This window comes from Coregonus clupeaformis, unplaced genomic scaffold, assembly GCF_020615455.1.
Source record: "Coregonus clupeaformis isolate EN_2021a unplaced genomic scaffold, ASM2061545v1 scaf1385, whole genome shotgun sequence".
Taxonomy (NCBI): domain Eukaryota; kingdom Metazoa; phylum Chordata; class Actinopteri; order Salmoniformes; family Salmonidae; genus Coregonus; species Coregonus clupeaformis.
Window position 1 is genome coordinate 54,891 of NW_025534839.1, and position 22,215 is coordinate 77,105.

Genomic DNA, 22,215 nt, shown 5'->3' on the forward strand with positions numbered 1-22,215 from the left:
TATGGCAGACCAATCTGAACTCCTCTCTCGGCATGTCCAGCCCACTCATTATCTGTGGCTTAACCAACTAGGCTCGTAATTTAAATGTTTTATTCGTATTTACAGATGGCATACAAGTTTGTTATTAAGGCACATGAAAGTTCACATGTTCGAGAAGGCATTTCTGCCAAAAAACGCATTTTGATACAAAATAAAAGTTTATGTTCAAATGGCTCTCCTGAAACGAGTCACCTATGGTCTCAAGACACTAGCACTAATAAGGCATATGGACACTTCAAGTTTGTATGGACACCACTTCAAGAGTCAAGTTTGTATGGACACCACATGGAAGACAGTGTTCGTAGACAGAGCTATGGATGATCATCCATGATACTGTATCAAAATTATAGTTTTAAATATGTGTTGAGGCTATATGGTGTTTGCTTACATTTACTTTGTTTACAAACATTGAGATAAAACAAGGTTATATGTTGGGTTCTGATGGGGTACAACAGTTAAACTAAGCTCTTTAATCATTTATAAGTTATATTCTTCAAGAATCAATGGGTACATTTATTCCTTTATAAGTCAAAAAAGGAATGTAGCAACTACTGATTGCCCTTTTGTGCTCAACAACAAAAAATAAACATGAAATTATTTACGTAAATCTAGCAAAGTGATGATCTGAAGACACTACTTACCATTCTCCATCCTGAGGTCATCTGTAAACATATAGAGTAGATGGAAGACAGTGAGAACATCATAAACATGAACACTAGAAGATGTAGTCTCTCTCTGGGACTCCTTGTCCCATATCACTTCTCTAATGTCACACTATGGGACAAATCTAAATTGAGTTCCACACACCTAAATGAGTCTAGCGTACCTCTGTAGGTGAGACATCCTTTCTCCAATAAAGATCTCCCACACTATCACCACCTCTTAATTTCATTCAATAAATGTGACTGGTATCAGAGACTACCTAGAACATCAACATTAATGTGACTGGTTCATCAGTGATCCAGGTGTATCAGAGACTACCTCTCTCTAGTCTAGTGGTCCTCTACAGACTCAACACATCCTGTTCTAGAACATCAACATTAATGTGACTGGTTCATCAGTGATCCAGGTGTATCAGAGACTACCTCTCTCTAGTCTAGTGGGCCTCTACAGACTCAACACATCCTGTTCTAGAACATCATTCTATGGTCTGAAGACACGGATATGAAGGACACTACTTACCCAGTTGACTAGTGAGATTCTTTTCAACCTCATCTGTAGACATATATATTAAGATAGAAGTCAGGGAACATTAATGTGAACAATGTGTTTTCTCCTTCTCTAGAAGTTCCATGGAAGAGTCATTTGTTTCCATAATGTTAGCAGAGTGATGATCTGAAGACAGTACTTACCTCGCTGCTCAGTGAGGCGATCTGTAAATATGTAGAGTAGATGGAAGACAGTGAGAACATCATTAACATTTATTTCTCTGGGACTCCTTGTCTCATATCACTTCTCCAATGTCACAAATCCTAATTGAGTTCCACACATCTAAATGAGTCCAGTGTACCTCTGAGAGACAACTTCACCAATAAAGATCTTCCACCATACCACCTCTTAAGTTAATTAAATAAATGTGACTGGTCCATTAGTGATCCAGGTGTATAAGAAACGACCTACTGGGCACACTACGTCATTTCAGCGTAGATCATTGGGTAATATTTTGTTGAGACGTTAATCAATGCGTTTACAACCTATATTCACCCACTCAAAAAGACAGCCAAAAGTTAGTTGAATTTCTAATGTGTTTCAACCATCTAAAAGCACAACCAAATTCCAGTGGAAAAACAATGTTGGATCTTTGGTTTTGTTGTCACGCAAATGTCTATCAGTGCGGTTTCAACAAATTTAAAGCACAGCAAAGTTCAAATGGGAATACAATGTCAGATATGTTGTTTATTTTATACAACAGATTAATGTGAATATCCCTGTTCTTCATCTAATAGCAGAACCAAATTACCTGGATTGCAGTTGAGATTACATTAAAACTACATGGTGCAAGTGATCAATGCCGTTCGAGGTTCTGACAGATTATAAAAGCAATTGTGAAGATCTCCACAGACCTGCAATGACCTATACATGTTATCTTCAACATGCACGCTTTACATGATTACATAAGAAGAAATGTATCAACATTTAGAGGAGATGTATCTACTGCTTGAATAGTTCCATTTGAGCCACTGGCTTAATCCCATTCTTTAACTTTTATTTTTGGGCGAGTTGGAGACATGAATCCAACATCTAATTTGTTAACAAGTTTATAGGCTATTTATTGTATTTCAAAAGTGATATTGAATTGTGTTTGGTTGGCAACGCAATCAGAAATCAACATTTGAAGGGAGAATTATCTCCTGTTTGGATAGTTCCATCTGTGCCACTGATTTAGTCTGGCCGTAATTCCAGTTTGTATACAAATTAATAATATGTTGGATTCACGTCTCCATCTCAACCAGAAATCTAAGGTATAGAATAGGATTAAATCAAATCAAACATTAAATACACTTTAACTTAGATTTTTGGTTGAGATGGAGACGTGAATCCAACAACAAACTGGAATTAAAGCCAGAATAAGTCAGTGGTACAGATGGAACTATCCAAGCAGAAGATACAGCTCCTTCAAATGTTGATATTTGGTTCAGTTGACAACCAAACACAACGGGTGTTGTGCATTCGTAAATTAATCAGTTATTCTGCGCTCTGGCATACTCAGACTGAATTTACGAACGCACCCGAAATGGTTACTTGCATAGTGGAGTCTTTTGTTAAGACATGTAGCTAGCTAGCTAGGTAAAGAATGAACCTAGCTAGGTAAACAACGTGTAAGATCATCCACGTCATGTAAGGTTAGCTAGCGAGCCAGCCAGCTAACGTTAGCTATTTAAACAATGAACCATAGTGCCAACTCATGTTGTTACTAACCTGCATGAATCTGCTGGTAGCTAACCAACCAGGTTCAATGTTAGCTAGCTAACATTAGGCTCTAACTAGCAAAGTAAATGGCTCTGAGATACGAATAATGACATCATACACGTAAAGTTAGCTAGAGAGCCAGCCAGCTAACGTTAGCTAGTTAAACAATGAACCGTAGTGCCAACTCATGACGTTACTACCCTTGCATGAATCTGCTGGTAGCGGTAGCTAACCAACAAGGTTCAGTGTTAGCTAGCTAACATTAGGCTCTAACTAGCCAAGCAAACGGCTCTGAGATACGAATAATAACATCATACACGCAATGTTAGCTAGCGAGCCAGCCAGCTAACATTAGCTAGCTAGCTAACAGTACACATTAACTTGAAACCACGTTCTGTCAAAATTAGAAACTGTAGCTAGCTAGACTATCTTACCCGTATACATCATCATGCATGATGGACGTGTCTCCCTGTTACGGATGCCATGGTTACCCTTAGTTTGAAGATGTAATCCGGAGACAGGGATTTTCTCCATCTCTTTAGTTTTCATACTCTAATTCCACTGATTTTAAAACTCGATCCTCCAGAAAGTGGAGAGCAACACTTATGCAGCTCCACTACACAATAAAATGTTTTTAAAGCCGCGTTTGACAGGAATACCTACACATACTGACTAGCTCAAATAGACAGAAACCTTCTATATGGCAGACCAATCCGAACTCCTCTCTCAGCATGTCCAGCCCACTCATTATCTGTGGCTTAACCAACTAGGCTCGTAATTTAAATGTTGTATTCGTATTTACAGATGGCATACAAGTTTGTTATTAAGGCACATGAATGTTCACATGTTCGAGAAGGCATTTCTGCCAAAAAACGCATTTTGATACAAAATAAAAGTTTATGTTCAAATGGCTCTCCTGTGAAGTAGTGACCCGCGACATACGGCTAGTTTCCTGAAACGAGTCACCTATGGTCTCAAGACACTAGCACTAATAAGGCATATGGACACTTCAATTTTGTATGGACACCACTTCAAGAGTCAAGTTTGTATGGACACCACATGGAAGACAGTGAGAACATCATAATCATGAACACTAGAAGATGTAGTCTCTCTCTGGGACTCCTTGTCTCATATCACTTCTCTAATGTCACAAATCCTAATTGAGTTCCACGCGTATAAATGAGTCCAGCGTACCTCTGTGAGACAACTTCTCCAATAAAGATCTCCTACCCTATCACCACCACCTCTTAATTTCATTCAATAAACATGGCAATTATAAGGTGAATCTTTACGTTCGTGTGTGTAATCTGGGTTAAGGACTGGGACACTAAAACCACTACTTATCCCGCTGCAGTCTGAGTTGATCTATAATCACACCTGCAGATTAAAGTCAGTCATCAGTGTCAACATGTTAATCACCCGCAGGTTTAGTACATTATCCTGTGTCCATAGAATAGAACCATGGTGAATGTGTTGAGGTTGAAAAAAGCATTGGAAACATTTATTTCTAACAATGAAACATTCATATAATCTCTCCATTACCTTTTTTATTGTATATCAGGTAGATAGCCAGAGCTAACCCAATCACAGTGATGGCTCCCAGACAGCATAACACAATGAATGACATTATCCATGGACTAGTGTGATGAAACAGCTCATCTGAAAAACAACAACAGGGTTTGGTACTAATACTACCACACATCATTACACATCAACAACAGGGTTTGGTACTAATACCACCACACACATCATTACACATCAACAACAGGGTTTGATACTAATGCTACCACACATCATTACACATCAACAACAGGGTTTGGTACTAATACTACCACACATCATTACACATCAACAACAGGGTTTGGTACTAATACTACCACACATCATTACACATCAACAACAGGGTTTGGAACTAACATTACCACACATCATTACACATCAACAACAGGGTTTGGTACTAATACTACCACACATCATTACACATCAACAACAGGGTTTGGTACTAATACTACCACACATCATTACACATCAACAACAGGGTTTGGTACTAATACTACCACACATCATTACACATCAACAACAGGGTTTGGTACTAATACTACCACACATCATTACACATCAACAACAGGGTTTGGTACTAATACTACCACACATCAACAACAGGGTTTGGTACTAATACTACCACACAGCAGTGGAGTGTATCATAATAAACACTATCCTTTTGTATTGTTGTCTCAAAGCCTTTGGTTAAAAAATATGTTGTGTATTGAGATTATGACATTATGACTGTTTTAAGTGGAACTGAAAGGGTGTTTTATTTAGTATCAAAAGGGAATGTTTTAGGTGTAATGCCACATACAACCGACAGGAAGTGTGGTGTGGACAGGAGAGACTGGTGATTGGCCAGAAGAGGGAGCATCATGGTTTATAAATAGGGGGAAAATCGTAGAAGAAGTCAGAACGGGCATTGCAATCTGGGACGCCGTTCTCCGGGTGTCATGTCACCTGTCACTCATGCTGAAAGCTTGTAATATGAATAAACGTATGATCAAGGTTCAGTATGAGCAGACTCCTTTGTTCATCAGCAATAATTGCCAGCACTGACGCGACACGACACATATACTATACGTTAAAACATGAATGACTCCAGTGTTTCATGTCTAAATAATATTATGTTGTGTTACTCACTAGGGACGTGAACCTTTGTCTCCTTCTTCTCATTGATCCGGCTCTGTTGGACTCTGCAGGTAAAGTGGTTGGTGTCAGTCTCCTGGACAATGACATGTTGTTTGACTGTGTAGAATCCCTTGAAGTCTCTGTGTGTCTCAGGAGGACCAGCAGAGAGATGGACTCCTTTACTGTCCAGCCACACCAGCTCAGGCTCAGGGTGCCAGCCTTCAGATTCACACAGCAGACCCATCCCTCCCTCTCTGTGTCCCTCAATGGACACCACTGGCTTGGATCCTATAGCTACAGACGCACAGATAGACTGGATGTTAACTGGTGACAGGCTGTGAACAAATAGACCCATACTGTATCCAGTAATATGAAGGAAAGAGGTGATGTCATTGTACTGTAGATAGATTATTACATTAACATGAAAATCAACCTCACCTTTAACGCGGACTTGAATAGTGAAATCATCATACCAGCTCAGTGCCTTAATAAAGCATTTGTAAGTTCCCTCATCAGTGCCTTGTACCCTGGTCAGTTTCAAAGAGGCGTTGCCCCTCCACAGATCCTCTTTAAACAGTGAAGTTCTTCCTCTATAGGAGGGAATCTGATCCTCTTGTATGATTCTGTGGTTTTGGTAACGATAGACACGCTCGTCTTTGAAGTCGAGGTTCAGCCAGTCCACTGTCATCTCCTCAGCACTGATGTTGGGTTTGATGTAACAGGGCAGAATGATGTCATCACCAGCCACAGCCAAAATGGGATCAGTTGGACCAAGGACCTCAAACCTCTCTGAAGAGAAGACAGACATTAAGGAGCATTTAGGACATTACCCATTACTAAAGAGACACAGACAGTCAAATGGAATTCATAGAAATGTGCCATTCAAAACATCCAAAGATCTAAGTAATAATGCACACACACGAACACACACACACACACACACACACACACAAACACACAAACACACACACACACACACACAAACACACACACACACACACACAAACACACACACACACACACACACACACACAAAAAGGAAGCACTAGTTGCTGCATGAGTCACACACACAGAGGGAATTAGCACTGGAGTTACCAGACACAGAGGGAATTAGCACTGTAGTTACCAGACACAGAGGGAATTAGCACTGGAGTTACCAGACTCAGAGGGAATTAGCACTGGAGTTACCAGACTCAGAGGGAATTAGCACTGGAGTTACCAGACTCAGAGGGAATTAGCACTGTAGTTACCAGACACAGAAGGAATTAGCACTGGAGTTACCAGACTCAGAGGGAATTAGCACTGGAGTTACCAGACTCAGAAGGAATTAGCACTGTAGTTACCAGACACAGAAGGAATTAGCACTGGAGTTACCAGACTCAGAAGGAATTAGCACTGGAGTTACCAGACTCAGAGGGAATTAGCACTGTAGTTTCCAGACTCTGAAGGAATTAGCACTGGAGTTACCAGACTCAGAAGGAATTAGCACTGGAGTTACCAGACTCAGAGGGAATTAGCACTGTAGTTTCCAGACTCTGAAGGAATTAGCACTGTAGTTACCAGACTCAGAAGGAATTAGCACTGTAGTTACCAGACTCAGAAGGAATTAGCACTGTAGTTACCAGACTCAGAAGGAATTAGCACTGTAGTTACCAGACTCAGAAGGAATTAGCACTGTAGTTACCAGACACAGAGGGAATTAGCACTGTAGTTACCAGACTCAGAAGGAATTAGCACTGTAGTTACCAGACTCAGAGGGAATTAGCACTGTAGTTACCAGACTCAGAGGGAATTAGCACTGTAGTTACCAGACTCAGAGGGAATTAGCACTGTAGTTACCAGACTCAGAAGGAATTAGCACTGTAGTTACCACTCAGAAGGAATTAGCACTGTAGTTACCAGACTCAGAGGGAATTAGCACTGGAGTTACCAGACACAGAAGGAATTAGCACTGTAGTTACCAGACTCAGAGTGTAAACTGTGGAGGAGAAGCAGGAGGGTCACAAACAGACTGTCTGGTCCAGTCTCCATTATTCCTGAAAGAGACAATTGGTCTAACAAATAAATATAAATTATAAAGATCAGAACCAGATATCAACCAATAGACCTTCAGTAGCTTACTATGGCTCCTTTCAGTTAAAACCAATAGACCTTCAGTAGCTTACTATGGCTCCTTTCAGTTAAAACCAATAGACCTTCAGTAGCTTACTATGGCTCCTTTCAGTTAAAACCAATAGATTAGACTATAGTCTGACTGAATATTGGTAGTGTAAAAACTATTGGTCGCTAAATCCGGAGAAATGACGGACCATGTAAAAAACTGTTGGTCACTAAATCCGTCTAGAAGGACCATGTAAAAACAGTTGGCTGGTATGCCCTCACCCGTATGAGCTCTCTTTTAAAACACACATTGAAAAACTGCTAAAAAAGCTGAGAATTAGGATTTCTTTTATAGAAATAAATCCTGCTGGCATCCCAAGTGGTGCAGCGTTCTTAGGCACTGCATTTCAGTGCAGTACATGGCCCCGTCCATCGTCCCTTTGATGTGGTGAAGTTGTCCTGTCCCCTTAGCAGAAAAACATCCCCAAAGCATAATGTTTCCACCTCCATGTTTGACGGTGGGGATGGTGTTCTTGGGGTCATAGGCAGCATTCCTCCTCCTCCAAACACAGCGAGTTGAGTTGATGCCAAAGAGCTCGATATTGGTCTCATCTGACCACAACACTTTCACCCAGTTCTCCTCTGAATCATTCAGATGTTCATTGGCAAACTTCAGACGGCCCTGTATATGTGCTTTCTTGAGCAGGGTGACCTTGTGGGCGCTGCAGGATTTCAGTCCTTCACGGCGTAGTGTGTTATCAATTGTTTTCTTGGTGACTATGGTCCCAGCTGCCTTGAGATCATTGACAAGATCCTCCCGTGTAGTTATGGGCTGATTCCTCACCGTTCTAATGTTCATTGTAACTCCACGAGGTGAGATCTTGCATGGAGCCCCAGGCCGAGGGAGATTGACAGTTCTTTTGTGTTTCTTCCATTTGCAAATAATCGCACCAACTGTTGTCACCTTCTCACCAAGCTGCTTGGCGATAGTCTTGTAGCCCATTCCAACCTTGTGTAGGTCTACAATCTTGTCCCTGACATCCTTGGAGAGCTCTTTGGTCTTGGCCATCGTGGAGAGTTTGTAATCTGATTGATTGATTGCTTCTGTGGACAGGTGTCTTTTATATCGGTAACAAGCTGAGATTAGGAGCGCTCCCTTTAAGAGTGTGCTCCTAATCTCAGCTCGTTACCTGTATAAAAGACACCTGGGAGCCAGAAATCTTTCTGATTGAGAGGGGGTCAAATACTTATTTCCCTCATTAAAATGCAAATCAATTTATAACATTTTTGACATGCGTTTTTCTGGATTTTTGTGTTGTTATTCTGTCTCTCACTGTTCAAATAAACCTACCATTAAATTTATAGACTGATCATTTCTTTGTCAGTGGGCAAACGTACAAAATCAGCAGGGGATCAAATACTTTTTTTCCCTCACTGTACTTATAACTGATTGGTTTGGTTCTGTCCTCTATAGTGCTGTCCGGTTAGAACATGATGTTGAGGTCCATCACTGTACTCCTGATAGTCACCACCTCACAGACACAGCTGTTTCCATTTGAGGATGTTTAAATGATTTTGGTAATCTGAATGACTTGGAATCTTATTGTTGTGGTTCTATAAGACAAAGATATGCACACATGTAAACAGTATTAGTTAAGGGTTATAACTATACAATATTTAAGTGATAATGCCTGAGAAGCGGTGTTATCACTTTTATACAACGGGTTACCAACATATTCAAATAATGATTTACATATTTTCATGAAAAACGTTTTTTAAATTAATTTATTCATACTATTTCATCCTCCCACAAGATATAGTCCAGACACAAATCTAGGGTTGCTAGAGACGCGACCCAGTCGTTCAGTCTTTTTGTTCTGTATCTATGGACGTGACCCAGTCGTTCAGTCTTTTTGTTCAGTATCTATGGACGCGACCCAGTCGTTCAGTCTTTTTGTTCAGTATCTATGGACGTGACCCAGTCGTTCAGTCTTTTTGTTCTGTATCTATGGACGTGACCCAGTCGTTCAGTCTTTTTGTTCAGTATCTATGGACGCGACCCAGTCGTTCAGTCTTTTTGTTCTGTATCTATGGACGCGACCCAGTCGTTCAGTCTTTTTGTTCAGTATCTATGGACGCGACCCAGTCGTTCAGTCTTTTTGTTCTGTATCTATGGACGTGACCCAGTCGCTCAGTCTTTTTGTTCTGTATCTATGGACGCGACCCAGTCGTTCAGTCTTTTGTTCTGTATCTATGGACGCGACCCAGTCGTTCAGTCTTTTGTTCTGTATCTATGGACGCGACCCAGTCGTTCAGTCTTTTTGTTCTGTATCTATGGGACGCGACCCAGTCGTTCAGTCTTTTTGTTCTGTATCTATGGGACGCGACCCAGTCGTTCAGTCTTTTTGTTCTGTATCTATGGACGCGACCCAGTCATTCAGTCTTTTTGTTCAGTATCTATGGACGTGACCCAGTCGTTCAGTCTTTTTGTTCTGTATCTATTGACGCGACCCAGTCATTCAGTCTTTTTGTTCTGTATCTATGGACGTGACCCAGTCGTTCAGTCTTTTTGTTCAGTATCTATGGACGTGACCCAGTCGTTCAGTCTTTTTGTTCAGTATCTATGGACGTGACCCAGTCGTTCAGTCTTTTTGTTCTGTATCTATGGACGCGACCCAGTCATTCAGTCTTTTTGTTCTGTATCTATGGACGTGACCCAGTCGTTCAGTCTTTTGTTCTGTATCTATGGAGCGTGACCCAGTCGTTCAGTCTTTTGTTCAGTATCTATGGACGTGACCCAGTCGTTCAGTCTTTTTGTTCTGTATCTATGGACGTGACCCAGTCGTTCAGTCTTTTTGTTCTGTATCTATGGACGCGACCCAGTCGTTCAGTCTTTTTGTTCTGTATCTATGGACGTGACCCAGTCATTCAGTCTTTTTGTTCTGTATCTATTGACGCGACCCAGTCGTTCAGTCTTTTTGTTCTGTATCTATGGAAGTGACCCAGTCGTTCAGTCTTTTTGTTCAGTATCTATGGACGTGACCCAGTCGTTCAGTCTTTTTGTTCTGTATCTATGGACGTGACCCAGTCATTCAGTCTTTTTGTTCTGTATCTATTGACGCGACCCAGTCGTTCAGTCTTTTTGTTCTGTATCTATGGATGCGACCCAGTCGTTCAGTCTTTTTGTTCTGTATCTATGGACGCGACCCAGTCGTTCAGTCTTTTTGTTCTGTATCTATGGACGTGACCCAGTCATTCAGTCTTTTTGTTCTGTATCTATGGACGTGACCCAGTCGTTCAGTCTTTTTGTTCTGTATCTATGGACGTGACCCAGTCGTTCAGTCTTTTTGTTCAGTATCTATGGACGTGACCCAGTCGTTCAGTCTTTTTGTTCTGTATCTATGGACGTGACCCAGTCGTTCAGTCTTTTTGTTCTGTATCTATGGACGCGACCCAGTCGTTCAGTCTTTTTGTTCTGTATCTATTGACGCGACCCAGTCGTTCAGTCTTTTTGTTCTGTATCTATTGACGCGACCCAGTCATTCAGTATTTTTGTTCTGTATCTATGGACGCGACCCAGTCGTTTGTTCTAAATGTTCCATTGCCATACTGGCTGGCAACGTTCTTATCCCTTGCTTGCTAGCTAGGCAACTACGGCTAACTTACAGTCACGTCAAAAAGTGCAGCCAGAATAACAGCAAAGGAGATGCATTTACATTTGTTTAAGCTGTTTTCTAGTGACATTTATTTGGAGCATCCATAACAATGAGCTAATGAGGAGCGATCTCGCCTGGCATAGAAAATGTGCTCTCTCGTCAAGACACTGTTGTTCAGAGTGGCTAGCCAAGAACACAGCTACAGTAACACAATCACTTCAAACTGAAGATGGAATGACTGGTAATTAGCTGTGCTTCATTGTACCTTTTTTCAAAAAAGATTTGTTGTTGTATATATCCATAAAAATGATGCCAGCTGATTTATGATTTCGACTGGCTGAGAAACGCTGCCTGCCTGTCTGTCTCGTCCCGACTCCCGACACGTTCATTACTATGGGACAGCAGGAGATCGAATTTCATTATTGGAACAATGTTGCAAATGACAGACAGCAAGGTTTATACAAATCTCTGCTGTTGAAAACAAAATGTTAGTCTACAAGAAATGTGAGATAATGTCTAGACGCTTTTTATAGTGGAGATCAAGTTTATAAAGTGCCTGGCTGGGCTGATGAGACAGTGGATTGCGCAGTCAGATGGAACAGAGTAAATAGGCATTTTAACGTCATAGATTTAGCCTGTGGCAACTTGTGGAATAGACACCGGCTGGAATGCAGTTTTAATCAATCAGCATTCAGGATTAGACCGGTTGGAATGCAGTTTTAACCAATCAGCATTCAGGATTAGACCCACCCATTGTATAAACATGTATGTACATGAATAAATGGCAAATGGCATTACACTTATAACAGGGTTATAAACACAGCATCAATATAAACATTAACTTAAACATTCACCTCTTGGAGAGACAGAGAAACAAATTACTTGGATTGACAGTGTCAAGATGTATGGCACCCTCTCTCTCCAGCCTTGTGTGAGAATCTGCCAGGCTGAGATCTGATCAGATCTGCCCTGTCACCACAGGGAAGTAAAGGAACCTCTCTCTCAACGTGATCAAGACAAAGGAGATGATTGTGAACAATAGGAAAAAGAAGAGGACCGAGCACGCCCCCATTCTCATCGACGGGGCTCTAGTGGAGCAGGTTGAGAGCTTCAAGTTCCAGTTTCAAACCGGTTACTCAACCCTGCACCTTAGAGGCTGCTGCCACATATACATAGATATGGAATCACTGGTCACTTTAATAATGGAACACTAGTCACTTTAATAATGTTTACATACTGCTTTACTCATTTCATATGTATATACTGTATTATAAACTGGGTGGTTCGAGCCCTGAATGCTGATTGGCTGACACTGTGGTATATAAGACCCTATACCACAGGTATGACAAAACATTTATTTGTACTGTTCTAATTACGTTGTAAACCAGTTTATAATAGCAATAAGGCACCTCAGTTGCTTCATGCGTCAGAACAGCCCTTAGTGTCAAGAAGGTGAGGTGTATGTGGGGTGGAAGTCAGGCGCAGGACACCGAGGCTCAGTCCAACAGAGTTTACTCAAATAATCCAACAAGGAAACGGTAAACAAACTGCCCTCGAAAAACACAGAGGCGAGCATTACGCACAATCGCGTAAAACACTAAAACAGAAAACAAGAAACGAAACACGCAGCACTACGACAGGCGAACAACAACACACAATCCTACTAAGCAAACAGACAGAACTTATAGGACAGGTGATCAATAAACAATTGGACACAGGTGTGACAGACAGACAAAAGCAATCACACACAGAACAAAGATCGGTGGCAGCTAGTACTCCGGGGACGGCGACCGCCGACGCCTGCTCGTACAAGGAGGAGGAGCAGCCTCGGCAGAATCCGTGACACTTAGCCATGGTATATCGGCCATATATCACACCTCCTCTGGCCTTATTGCTTAATTTTATTCCACTGTATTTTAGTCAATGCCACTCCGACATTGCTCGTCCTAATATTTATATATTTCTTAATTCCATTACATTTACATTTAGGTCATTTAGCAGACGCTCTTATCCAGAGCGACTTACAAATTGGTGCATTCACCTTATAGCCAGTGGGATAACCACTTTACAATATGTTTTATTTATTTTTTATTTATTTAAATTTTTTCTTTGGGGTGGGGTAAGGGGGGGTAGAAGGATTACTTTATCCTATCCCAGGTATTCCTTAAAGAGGTGGGGTTTCAAGTGTCTCCGGCGTCGTGAGGAAGCTTGTTCCACCATTGGGGTGCCAGAGCAGCGAACAGTTTTGACTGGGCTGAGCGGGCACTGTGCTTCCGCAGAGGTAGGGGGGCCAGCAGGCCAGAGGTGGATGAACGCAATGCCCTCGTTTGGGTGTAGGGACTGATCAGAGCCTGAAGGTACGGAGGTGCCGTTCCCCTCACAGCTCCGTAGGCAGGGCACCATGGTCTTGTAGCAGATGCGAGCTTCAAGCCAGTGGAGTGTGCGGAGGAGCGGGGTGACGTGAGAAAACTTGGGAAGGTTGAACACCAGACGGGCTGCGGCATTCTGGATGAGTTGTAGGGGTTTAATGGCACAGGCAGGGAGCCCAGCCAACAGTGAGTTGCAGTAATCCAGACGGGAGATTATTTGACTTTTAGATTTGTGTGTATTGTTGTGAATTGTTAGATACTACTGCACTGTTGGAGCTAGGAACACAAGCACTTCGCTACACCCGCAATAACATCTGCTAAATATGTGTATGTGACCAATAAAATGTGATTTGACTGAAACTTATCAAAGTAACATGAAGTAATTAGAGGTAATTACCTATTATTACACAGCATGTAAAAAAAATAACAATAACCCCCCCAACTTACATTTCGATGCACGCACAACATTCAGACATGTGACAATAAAAAGTCCTCAGAAACATGCGTCCTCTCCCTTCAGACGATGATACCACTCTGACCTGAGTGGGCGGGTGCAGTGTTCAGATGAGCATTTCCAAGCGCTCTGATTGGTTGGGAATGGCAGGTCTCTGATGAGTGAGGGATAATTTAGGTAAGACTGTGAGGGGAATTTAGGTAGAGAGGAGAGGAGAAGGACGGCCTTTTTACAGGTAGGCTACCAACTGTAACAGTATACAGTTAGAAAATAGTGTTTTTTCAAAGGTTCTTTGGTAAGGTTGATGGTTCAAAAACAGACATTAACCAGTAGACCTGATTACATTACATTAGCCCATTTCAGCTCAAATCAACAGATTAGGGTAGAGTAATAATAATAATAATAATAATATGCCATTTAGCAGACGCTTTTATCCAAAGCGACTTACAGTCATGCGTGCATACATTTTTGTGTATGGGTGGTCCCGGGGAGTGATTATACAGTAGCCTAAATCCAATTTCAATTATTTGGGGTTTGGTAGTACTTTTTTTTAAATAATCCAATTAATACCTTGGAAAATTACGTAACATGGCAATTTACAGTTCGCCATTTCACAGGATGTTTAACTTTGCATGATCAACTATGATTGGCCTAACTATGCTATAAGCTCTGCTTTAGGTTGTAGTTTTTTAAGCATAGCTGACAAGGAAAGCCTTAATATAACCCACTTTAAACTGTATTTACAAATAATCTTACTGTCTTTACAGCATGTCAGAAAAGAAAAGGGTGTGGAGCGTGAAAATGAATGGAGCCTTTTAGGCCTCGAAAACGAAAGTAAGCTATAGCACCGTCTAACGTTGCCTATACGCTGCAATGGGTTTCCACTAGATAGCACAGCCACAAAGTCAAAATTGGCTATAGGCCTAACGTAAAAATGTTTTAAAAAACGAAGATTTGCTTTTTGGTCTTAAGTTAAGGTTAGTGTTAGGCATAAGGTTAGCAGTGTTGTTAAGGTTAGGTTTAAAATCACATTTAAAGAAGATCAATTGTAGAAATATGCGGGGTTTATGACTTCGTGGCTGTGGTATCTAGTAACGACCGCTCCAATGGGCCGCGTCGCTCTTTCAGCGGATATGGCAGAGAGATGGAGGCGAAGCGAGAGACCTGTCCCAAAATCTGTCCACGTTAAGCAGATCCTTCATTATTAAGGAGGTGACGAGTTTTGTATGGGGGCGATGAGAGTGTGTTGAATATAAGCTAGTCTAGATAAACATAAATTGCTATTTTGGTACATATGAGGCTTATTTGCTCTAATAGAAGTTTCGTAATGCTTAGGTTATTATGAGTTGTACTGTAAATGAGGACTTGGTGGACTGTATGTTCTTTCGGTTTTACTTCATGTGTTCTCTCCCGTGTGCTGGTAAGGGAACAGATGACAGACAGGTAGGATTCCAGTTGAGGTGGTTTAATGACGCTGAGGGGGGCGAGTTTTAGCGTTCCAGCAGCACTCACTTCATGAGCTCAGGGCAGTAGCACTCACTTCATGAGCTCAGGCCAGCAGCACTCACTTCATGAGCTCAGGGCAGTAGCACTCACTTCATGAGCTCAGGCCAGTAGCACTCACTTCATGAGCTCAGGCCAGTAGCACTCACTTCATGAGCTCAGGGCAGTAGCACTCACTTCATGAGCTCAGGGCAGTAGCACTCACTTCATGAGCTCAGGCCAGCAGCACTCACTTCATGAGCTCAGGCCAGCAGCACTCACTTCATGAGCTCAGGCCAGTAGCACTCACTTCATGAGCTCAGGCCAGTAGCACTCACTTCATGAGCTCAGGCCAGTAGCACTCACTTCATGAGCTCAGGCCAGTAGCAGTCACTTCATGAGCTCAGGCCAGTAGCACTCACTTCATGAGCTCATGCCAGTAGCACTCACTTCATGAGCTCAGGGCATACCCGGCCCAACATGCATTTGTAGTCTAGTTATGTGCTGCTATCTATAGCCTCTTGCTTTAGCTACCGTTACAGAATTCGCTAAATGTTTTCATGAAGAAACTAATAAAACACACAGGTGCTAAATCAAGGTGACTTACAAAGATGAGAACCAAGAGCAAGAGAGGAAGTGTGGTGATGTAGTGTCCACAACTAAATAATCATGATGGAATCTGAAGACACTTATCCCGAAAGCATGATGGTGTACTTGAGGTAGGTGACGCATCAGCCTGGGGGAGGTGATGCACAAATTAGACAGCGAATTGGGTAAACGTTAAGTCATCCTGAGAAGGTGACAGCATAAATTGGATGTCGCGCTTTTCATCCCTAGTAGGTGAATGGTTGTGAACGCCACCAGGGCTTCAAAGTATAGAGAAATAATAAGATGGAGTAGGTCTGCTCATCTTGTGCGGGGGAATAATTTGTTTGAGCGGCTGTGGTTCATTCAATTGTGATTACGTTGTCATTTTGGTCAGCTTCGTTCAATCGTCTGACACTATTGTTCGTCCTGCTTGTCATTCTGTCTGACTCATTTAAGCACGAGTGGCGGCTTATCTGTGTGGGTGATCGGACAACAAAAAGAAATCCTGAAAATAATAGCCTTGTCTTTGTGGAGAAAGTGTAAGGAAAGGGACTATATTTTAGGTCGTTTGAAGCTTCTAAGGTTGGTGGAGAAAGGGAAAGCCCCAATCTTGCATTAGGGAGAGAAGAATTAATAGTATGTGGATATTCATTTACTAACGTTAGGAGAGAGAGAGAAATCCTGTTGGAGGAACAGGTCACGTGTACGGGGGTGATCATATGACGTCGACACATTGAATTTCGGTCAAGCTTTTAGGGGTTAATTAAAGTTGGGAAATTTAGAAGGGATATGGGATTATGCTAAAATTGACCGTAGTAAAGGAATATTCCGGTAGGTTATGCAAATAGTGATGAAGGGTGTTTGAGAACAACGTTGTGTGGATGTGGTATGATGAAGAGATAAAGAATGATAATGTTATAGAACGTGTGGCGATAAAGAATCATTAGAAATACGAATGCGGTGGATGATGAATAACATTGACATGTGATGTATGTTATGTGGGGGTAATTGATTAATGGAGAGTGGATAAAAGTGGAATAATATATAAGTGCTGGCTTGAGCGCCCAAACACGTAGACGTACGTGGGGGGTGAGAGACAGTGCATAGAGCGTGTGGGAGAAAAGGTTTCAAGCATTATAATAGTTATCTATCATTCCAGAAGCAGAGGTGATATAGTCAAGGAATTTTAGTATATCAGGGGGGAAATATAATTAATTTAGTTAAGTCGTTATATCTGTTGCAAAATCAGTGAATGTGGGTTTGACTCGTTTTCTGCTAAGGTATTTACGTTGAGCGTGTGAGATCTGTGTCCTTCAAAGCTATTTTGTGATAAATGTGGTATGTGCAAGATACTAGAAATACAGACCATTTAGAATTGGAATAACGGAGGATTTACTTGTCATTCAGATAAAGCATAGATTCTGCATTAGATTTTCAAATTACGTTTATGGGTTGCTTAGATTGATAGAACAGTCAATGTTCATTTTGTGTTATAAGACTGAACGATTTAGCAGCTGACTGATTTCAAATTGAACGACTCCGGTATTCAACCGGAATAGGAGACGGGGAGAAAGATAGTTAGTTATTTTCCGTGGCGCGGAATTACATTGTGGTCAGTTGGCAGACACTCTTATCCATAGCGATTTACAGGAGCGGTTAGGGTTGGGTGCCTTGCTCGGGGGCATATCGGCAGATTTTTTCGCCTGGTCGGCTCGGGGATTAAAACGGGCGACCTTTCCGTTGCTGGCACGGCGCTCTTGACCACTAGGCTACCCGCCGCCCGAATGAGTTGATAATTTGAAAGCTACTGAGAATAAAATTAAATATGGATGTGAATTAAATGTATGCTTGTAAATTATATAGCCAGTGTTTGTTTTATTAATTAGAGCGTAATCAGAAAGGACAGTTACAGAAATTGAATAGCGGGCTGGCAATTGCACTGGAGCTGTGGTAACAAAGGAAAATAATTTATGGCTCTGGTTCGCGGGGAAAAGAGAGACAGTCAAGCTAGTACGAATTGAGCTGTAAGTCTAAATACTTGACTGAAAAACAGTTATTTGACAAATTATAATTGTTATTACGTTATTTGATAGGTTGCTTAACACCAGTGGTGTATGCAAATAGGTGTTGAATTCTAAAACGATAATTTGTTTTCGTTATGTGAACAAGGGGATGCAAGTAGCTTTAGCTATTATGCTGAGGGAATAGCACCAATTTATAGTGGGTTCTAGATTTGTTGAATAAACAAACTTATATTTTAAACTGAAGTAATGCAATAGGCTACAATTATAACATTATCAGAAAAGGGCACAATTTAATGCGAAATAGTTATTACAAGTGTCATTGATCCAGTATTGATAGAAGGGTAGTAGAGGAAAGGCAAGGGATAAAATCTCATTTAAGGAAAGAAGAAGAGTATGAAGATATATTAGGGAGTTAAATACCATTAACTGAGGGATATAAAACGTTTAGCTGAGAAAGACAACAGGAATAATTTACCTTACACCCTAATATAGACACTGGACCACACAATAAGTAGAGATGGCAGGAACACCAGTAGCAATCATGAAGAGAAGGTTCCCAAAAATAGTAATATTGGTAATATCTCTGACAAATGGGGAAAAAAGGACCAGGAAAATAGTAACTAAATGGCCAAAGGAGGGAACATTTGGTGTAAGAATGGATAAGATAAGGGAACAAAGAATAACAAGAAAATTAGAAGAGAGAGAGAGAGAGAGAGAGAGAGAGAGAGAGAGAGAGAGAGAGAGAGAGAGGGAGTGAACCAAAAAGGCTGGTTCAACTACACCACCACCATACGCAGAAGGGGGGCAGTATTCACAGGTTACAGGTGTAGTCTCAATAACAGGGAATATACATTTACATTTACATTTACGTCATTTAGCAGACGCTCTTATCCAGAGCGACTTACAAATTGGTGCATTCACCTTATAGCCAGTAGTACAACCACTTTACAATGTGTTTTTTTTGTTTTATTTTATTTTTAGGGGGTGGTTTGGGAGTAAGGGGGGGTAGAAGGATTACTTTATCCTATCCCAGGTATTCCTTAAAGAGGTGGGGGTTTCAAATGTCTCCAGGAAGGTGGTAGAGCGACTCCGCTGTCCTGGCGTCGTGAGGGAGCTTGTTCCACCATTGGGGTGCCAGAGCAGCGAACAGTTTTGACTGGGCTGAGCGGGAACTATGCTTCTGCAGAGGAAGGGAGCCAGCAGGCCAGAGGTGGATGAACGCAATGCCCTCGTTTGGGTGTAGGGACTGATCAGAGCCTGAAGGTACGGAGGTGCCGTTCCCCTCACAGCTCCATAGGCAAGCACCATGGTCTTGTAACAGATGCAAGCTTCAACTGGAAGCCAGTGGAGTGTGCGGAGGAGCGGGGGTGACGTGAGAGAACTTGGGAAGGTTGAACACCAGGCGGGCTGCGGCATTCTGGATGAGTTGTAGGGGTTTAATGGCACAGGCAGGGAGCCCAGCCAACAGCGAGTTGCAGTAATCCAGACGGGAGATGACAAGTGCCTGGATTAGGACCTGTGCCGCTTCCTGTGTAAGGCAGGGTCGTACTCTCCGAATGTTGTAGAGCATGAACCTACAGGATTGGGTCACCGCCTTGATGTTAGCGGAGAAACGACAGGGTGTTGTCCAGGGTCACGCCAAGGCTCTTCGCACTCTGGGAGGAGGACACAACAGAGTTGTCAACCGTGATGGCGAGATCATGGAACGGGCAGTCCTTCCCCGGGAGGAAGAGCAGCTCCGTCTTGCCAAGGTTCAGCTTGAGGTGGTGATCCGTCATCCATACTGATATGTCTGCCAGACATGCAGAGATGCGATTCGCCACCTGGTTATCAGAAGGGGGAAAGGAGAAGATTAGTTGTGTATCGTCAGCGTAGCAATGATAGGAGAGGCCATGTGAGGATATGACAGAGCCAAGTGACTTGGTGTATAGCGAGAATAGGAGAGGGCCTAGAACTGAGCCCTGGGGGACACCAGTGGTGAGAGCACGTGGTGCGGAGACAGCTTCTCGCCACGCCACTTGGTAGGAGCGACCGGTCAGGTAGGACGCAATCCAAGAGTGAGCCGCGCCAGAGATGCCCAGCTCGGAGAGGGTGGAGAGGAGGATCTGATGGTTCACAGTATCAAAGGCAGCAGACAGGTCTAGAAGGATAAGAGCAGAGGAGAGAGAGTTAGCTTTAGCAGTGCGGAGAGCCTCCGTGACACAGAGAAGAGCAGTCTCAGTTGAATGACCAGTCTTGAAACCTGACTGGTTTGGATCAAGAAGGTCATTCTGAGAGAGATAGCAAGAGAGTTGGCTAGAGACGGCACACTCAATAGTTTTGGAGAGAAAAGAAAGAAGGGATACTGGTCTGTAGTTGTTGACATCAGAGGGATCGAGTGTTGGTTTTGAGAAGGGGTGCAACTCTCGCTCTCTTGAAGACGGAAGGGACATAGCCAGCGGTCAAGGATGAGTTGATCAGCGAGGTGAGGTAGGGGAGAAGGTCACCGGAGATGGTCTGGAGAAGAGAGGAGGGGATAGGGTCAAGCCGGGCAGGTTGTTGGGCGGCCTGCCGTCACAAGTCGCATGATTTTATCTGGAGAGAGAGGGAGAAAGAAGTCAAAGCATAGGGTAGGGCAGTGTGAGCAGGACCAGCAGTGTCATTTGGCTTAACAAACGAGGATCGGATGTCGTCAACCTTTTTTTCAAAGTGGTTGATGAAGTCATCCACAGAGAGGGAGGGGGGGAGGATTCAGCAGGGAGGAGAATGTGGCAAAGAGCTTCCTAGGGTTAGAGGCAGATGCTTGGAATTTAGAGTGGTAGAAAGTGGCCTTAGCAGCAGAAACAGATGAAGAAAATGTAGAGAGGAGGGAGTGAAAAGATGCCAGGTCCGCAGGGAGTCTAGTTTTCTTCCATTTCCGCTCAGCTGCCCGGAGCTCTGTTCTGTGAGCTCGCAATGAGTCATCAAGCCACGGAGCTGGAGGGGGAGGACCGAGCCGGCCGGGAGGATAGGGGACATAGAGAGTCAAAGGATGCAGAAAGGGGAGGAGAGGAGGGTTGAGGAGGCAGAATCAGGAGATTGGAGGGAGAAGGATTGAGCAGAGGGCAGAGATAATAGGATGGAAGAGGAGAGAGTAGCGGGAGAGAGAGAGCGAAGGTTGCGACGGCGCATTACCATCTTTGTAGGGGCAGAGTGAGTAGTGTTGGAGGAGAGCGAGAGAGAGAAGGATACAAAGTAGTGGTCGGAGACATGGAGGGGAGTTGCAGTGAGATTAGTAGAAGAACAGCATCTAGTAAAGATGAGGTCAAGCGTATTGCCTGCCTTGTGAGTAGGGGGGGACGGTGAGAGGGTGAGGCCAAAAGAGGAGAGGAGTGGAAAGAAGGAGGCAGAGAGAAATGAGTCAAATGTAGACGTAGGGAGGTTGAAATCCCCCAGAACTGTGAGGGGTGAGCCATCCTAAGGAAATGAGCTTATCAAGGCGTCAAGCTCATTGATGAACTCTCCAAGGGAACCTGGAGGGCGATAGATGACAAGGATATTAAGCTTAAATGGGCTAGTGACTGTGACAGCATGGAATTCAAATGAGGAGATAGAAAGATGGGTTAGGGGAAAAATTGAGAATGTCCACTTGGGAGATATGAGGATTCCTGTGCCACCACCCCTCTGACCAGATGCTCTTGGGGTATGCGAGAACACATGGTCAGATGAGGAGAGAGCAGTAGGAGTAGCAGTGTTTTCAGTGGTAATCCATGTTTCCGTCAGCGCCAGGAAGTCGAGGGACTGGAGGGTAGCATAGGCTGGGATGAACTCTGCCTTGTTGGCAGCAGAACGGCAGTTCCAGAGGCTGCCTGAGACCTGGAACTCCAGGTGAGTGGTGCGTGCAGGGACCACCAGGTTAGAGAGGCAGCAGCCACGCGGTGTGAGGCGTTTGTGTAGCC

General features: G+C 42.9%; 1 protein-coding gene across 1 annotated transcript; it reads right to left on the reverse strand.

The window, feature by feature from the left end:
* Positions 1–5,507: 5,507 nt before the first annotated feature.
* LOC121557638 (butyrophilin subfamily 2 member A1-like) lies at positions 5,508–14,303 on the reverse strand. The gene is made up of 4 exons (XM_045218122.1): positions 14,198–14,303; positions 7,587–7,661; positions 6,064–6,414; positions 5,508–5,919 (listed from the first exon to the last, which is right to left on the reverse strand). The coding sequence occupies exons 2-4, from the start codon at positions 7,654–7,656 to the stop codon at positions 5,630–5,632; spliced, it is 711 nt and encodes a 236-aa protein (XP_045074057.1). The 5' UTR covers positions 7,657–7,661; positions 14,198–14,303; the 3' UTR covers positions 5,508–5,629.
* Between the last annotated feature and the right edge of the window lie 7,912 nt (positions 14,304–22,215).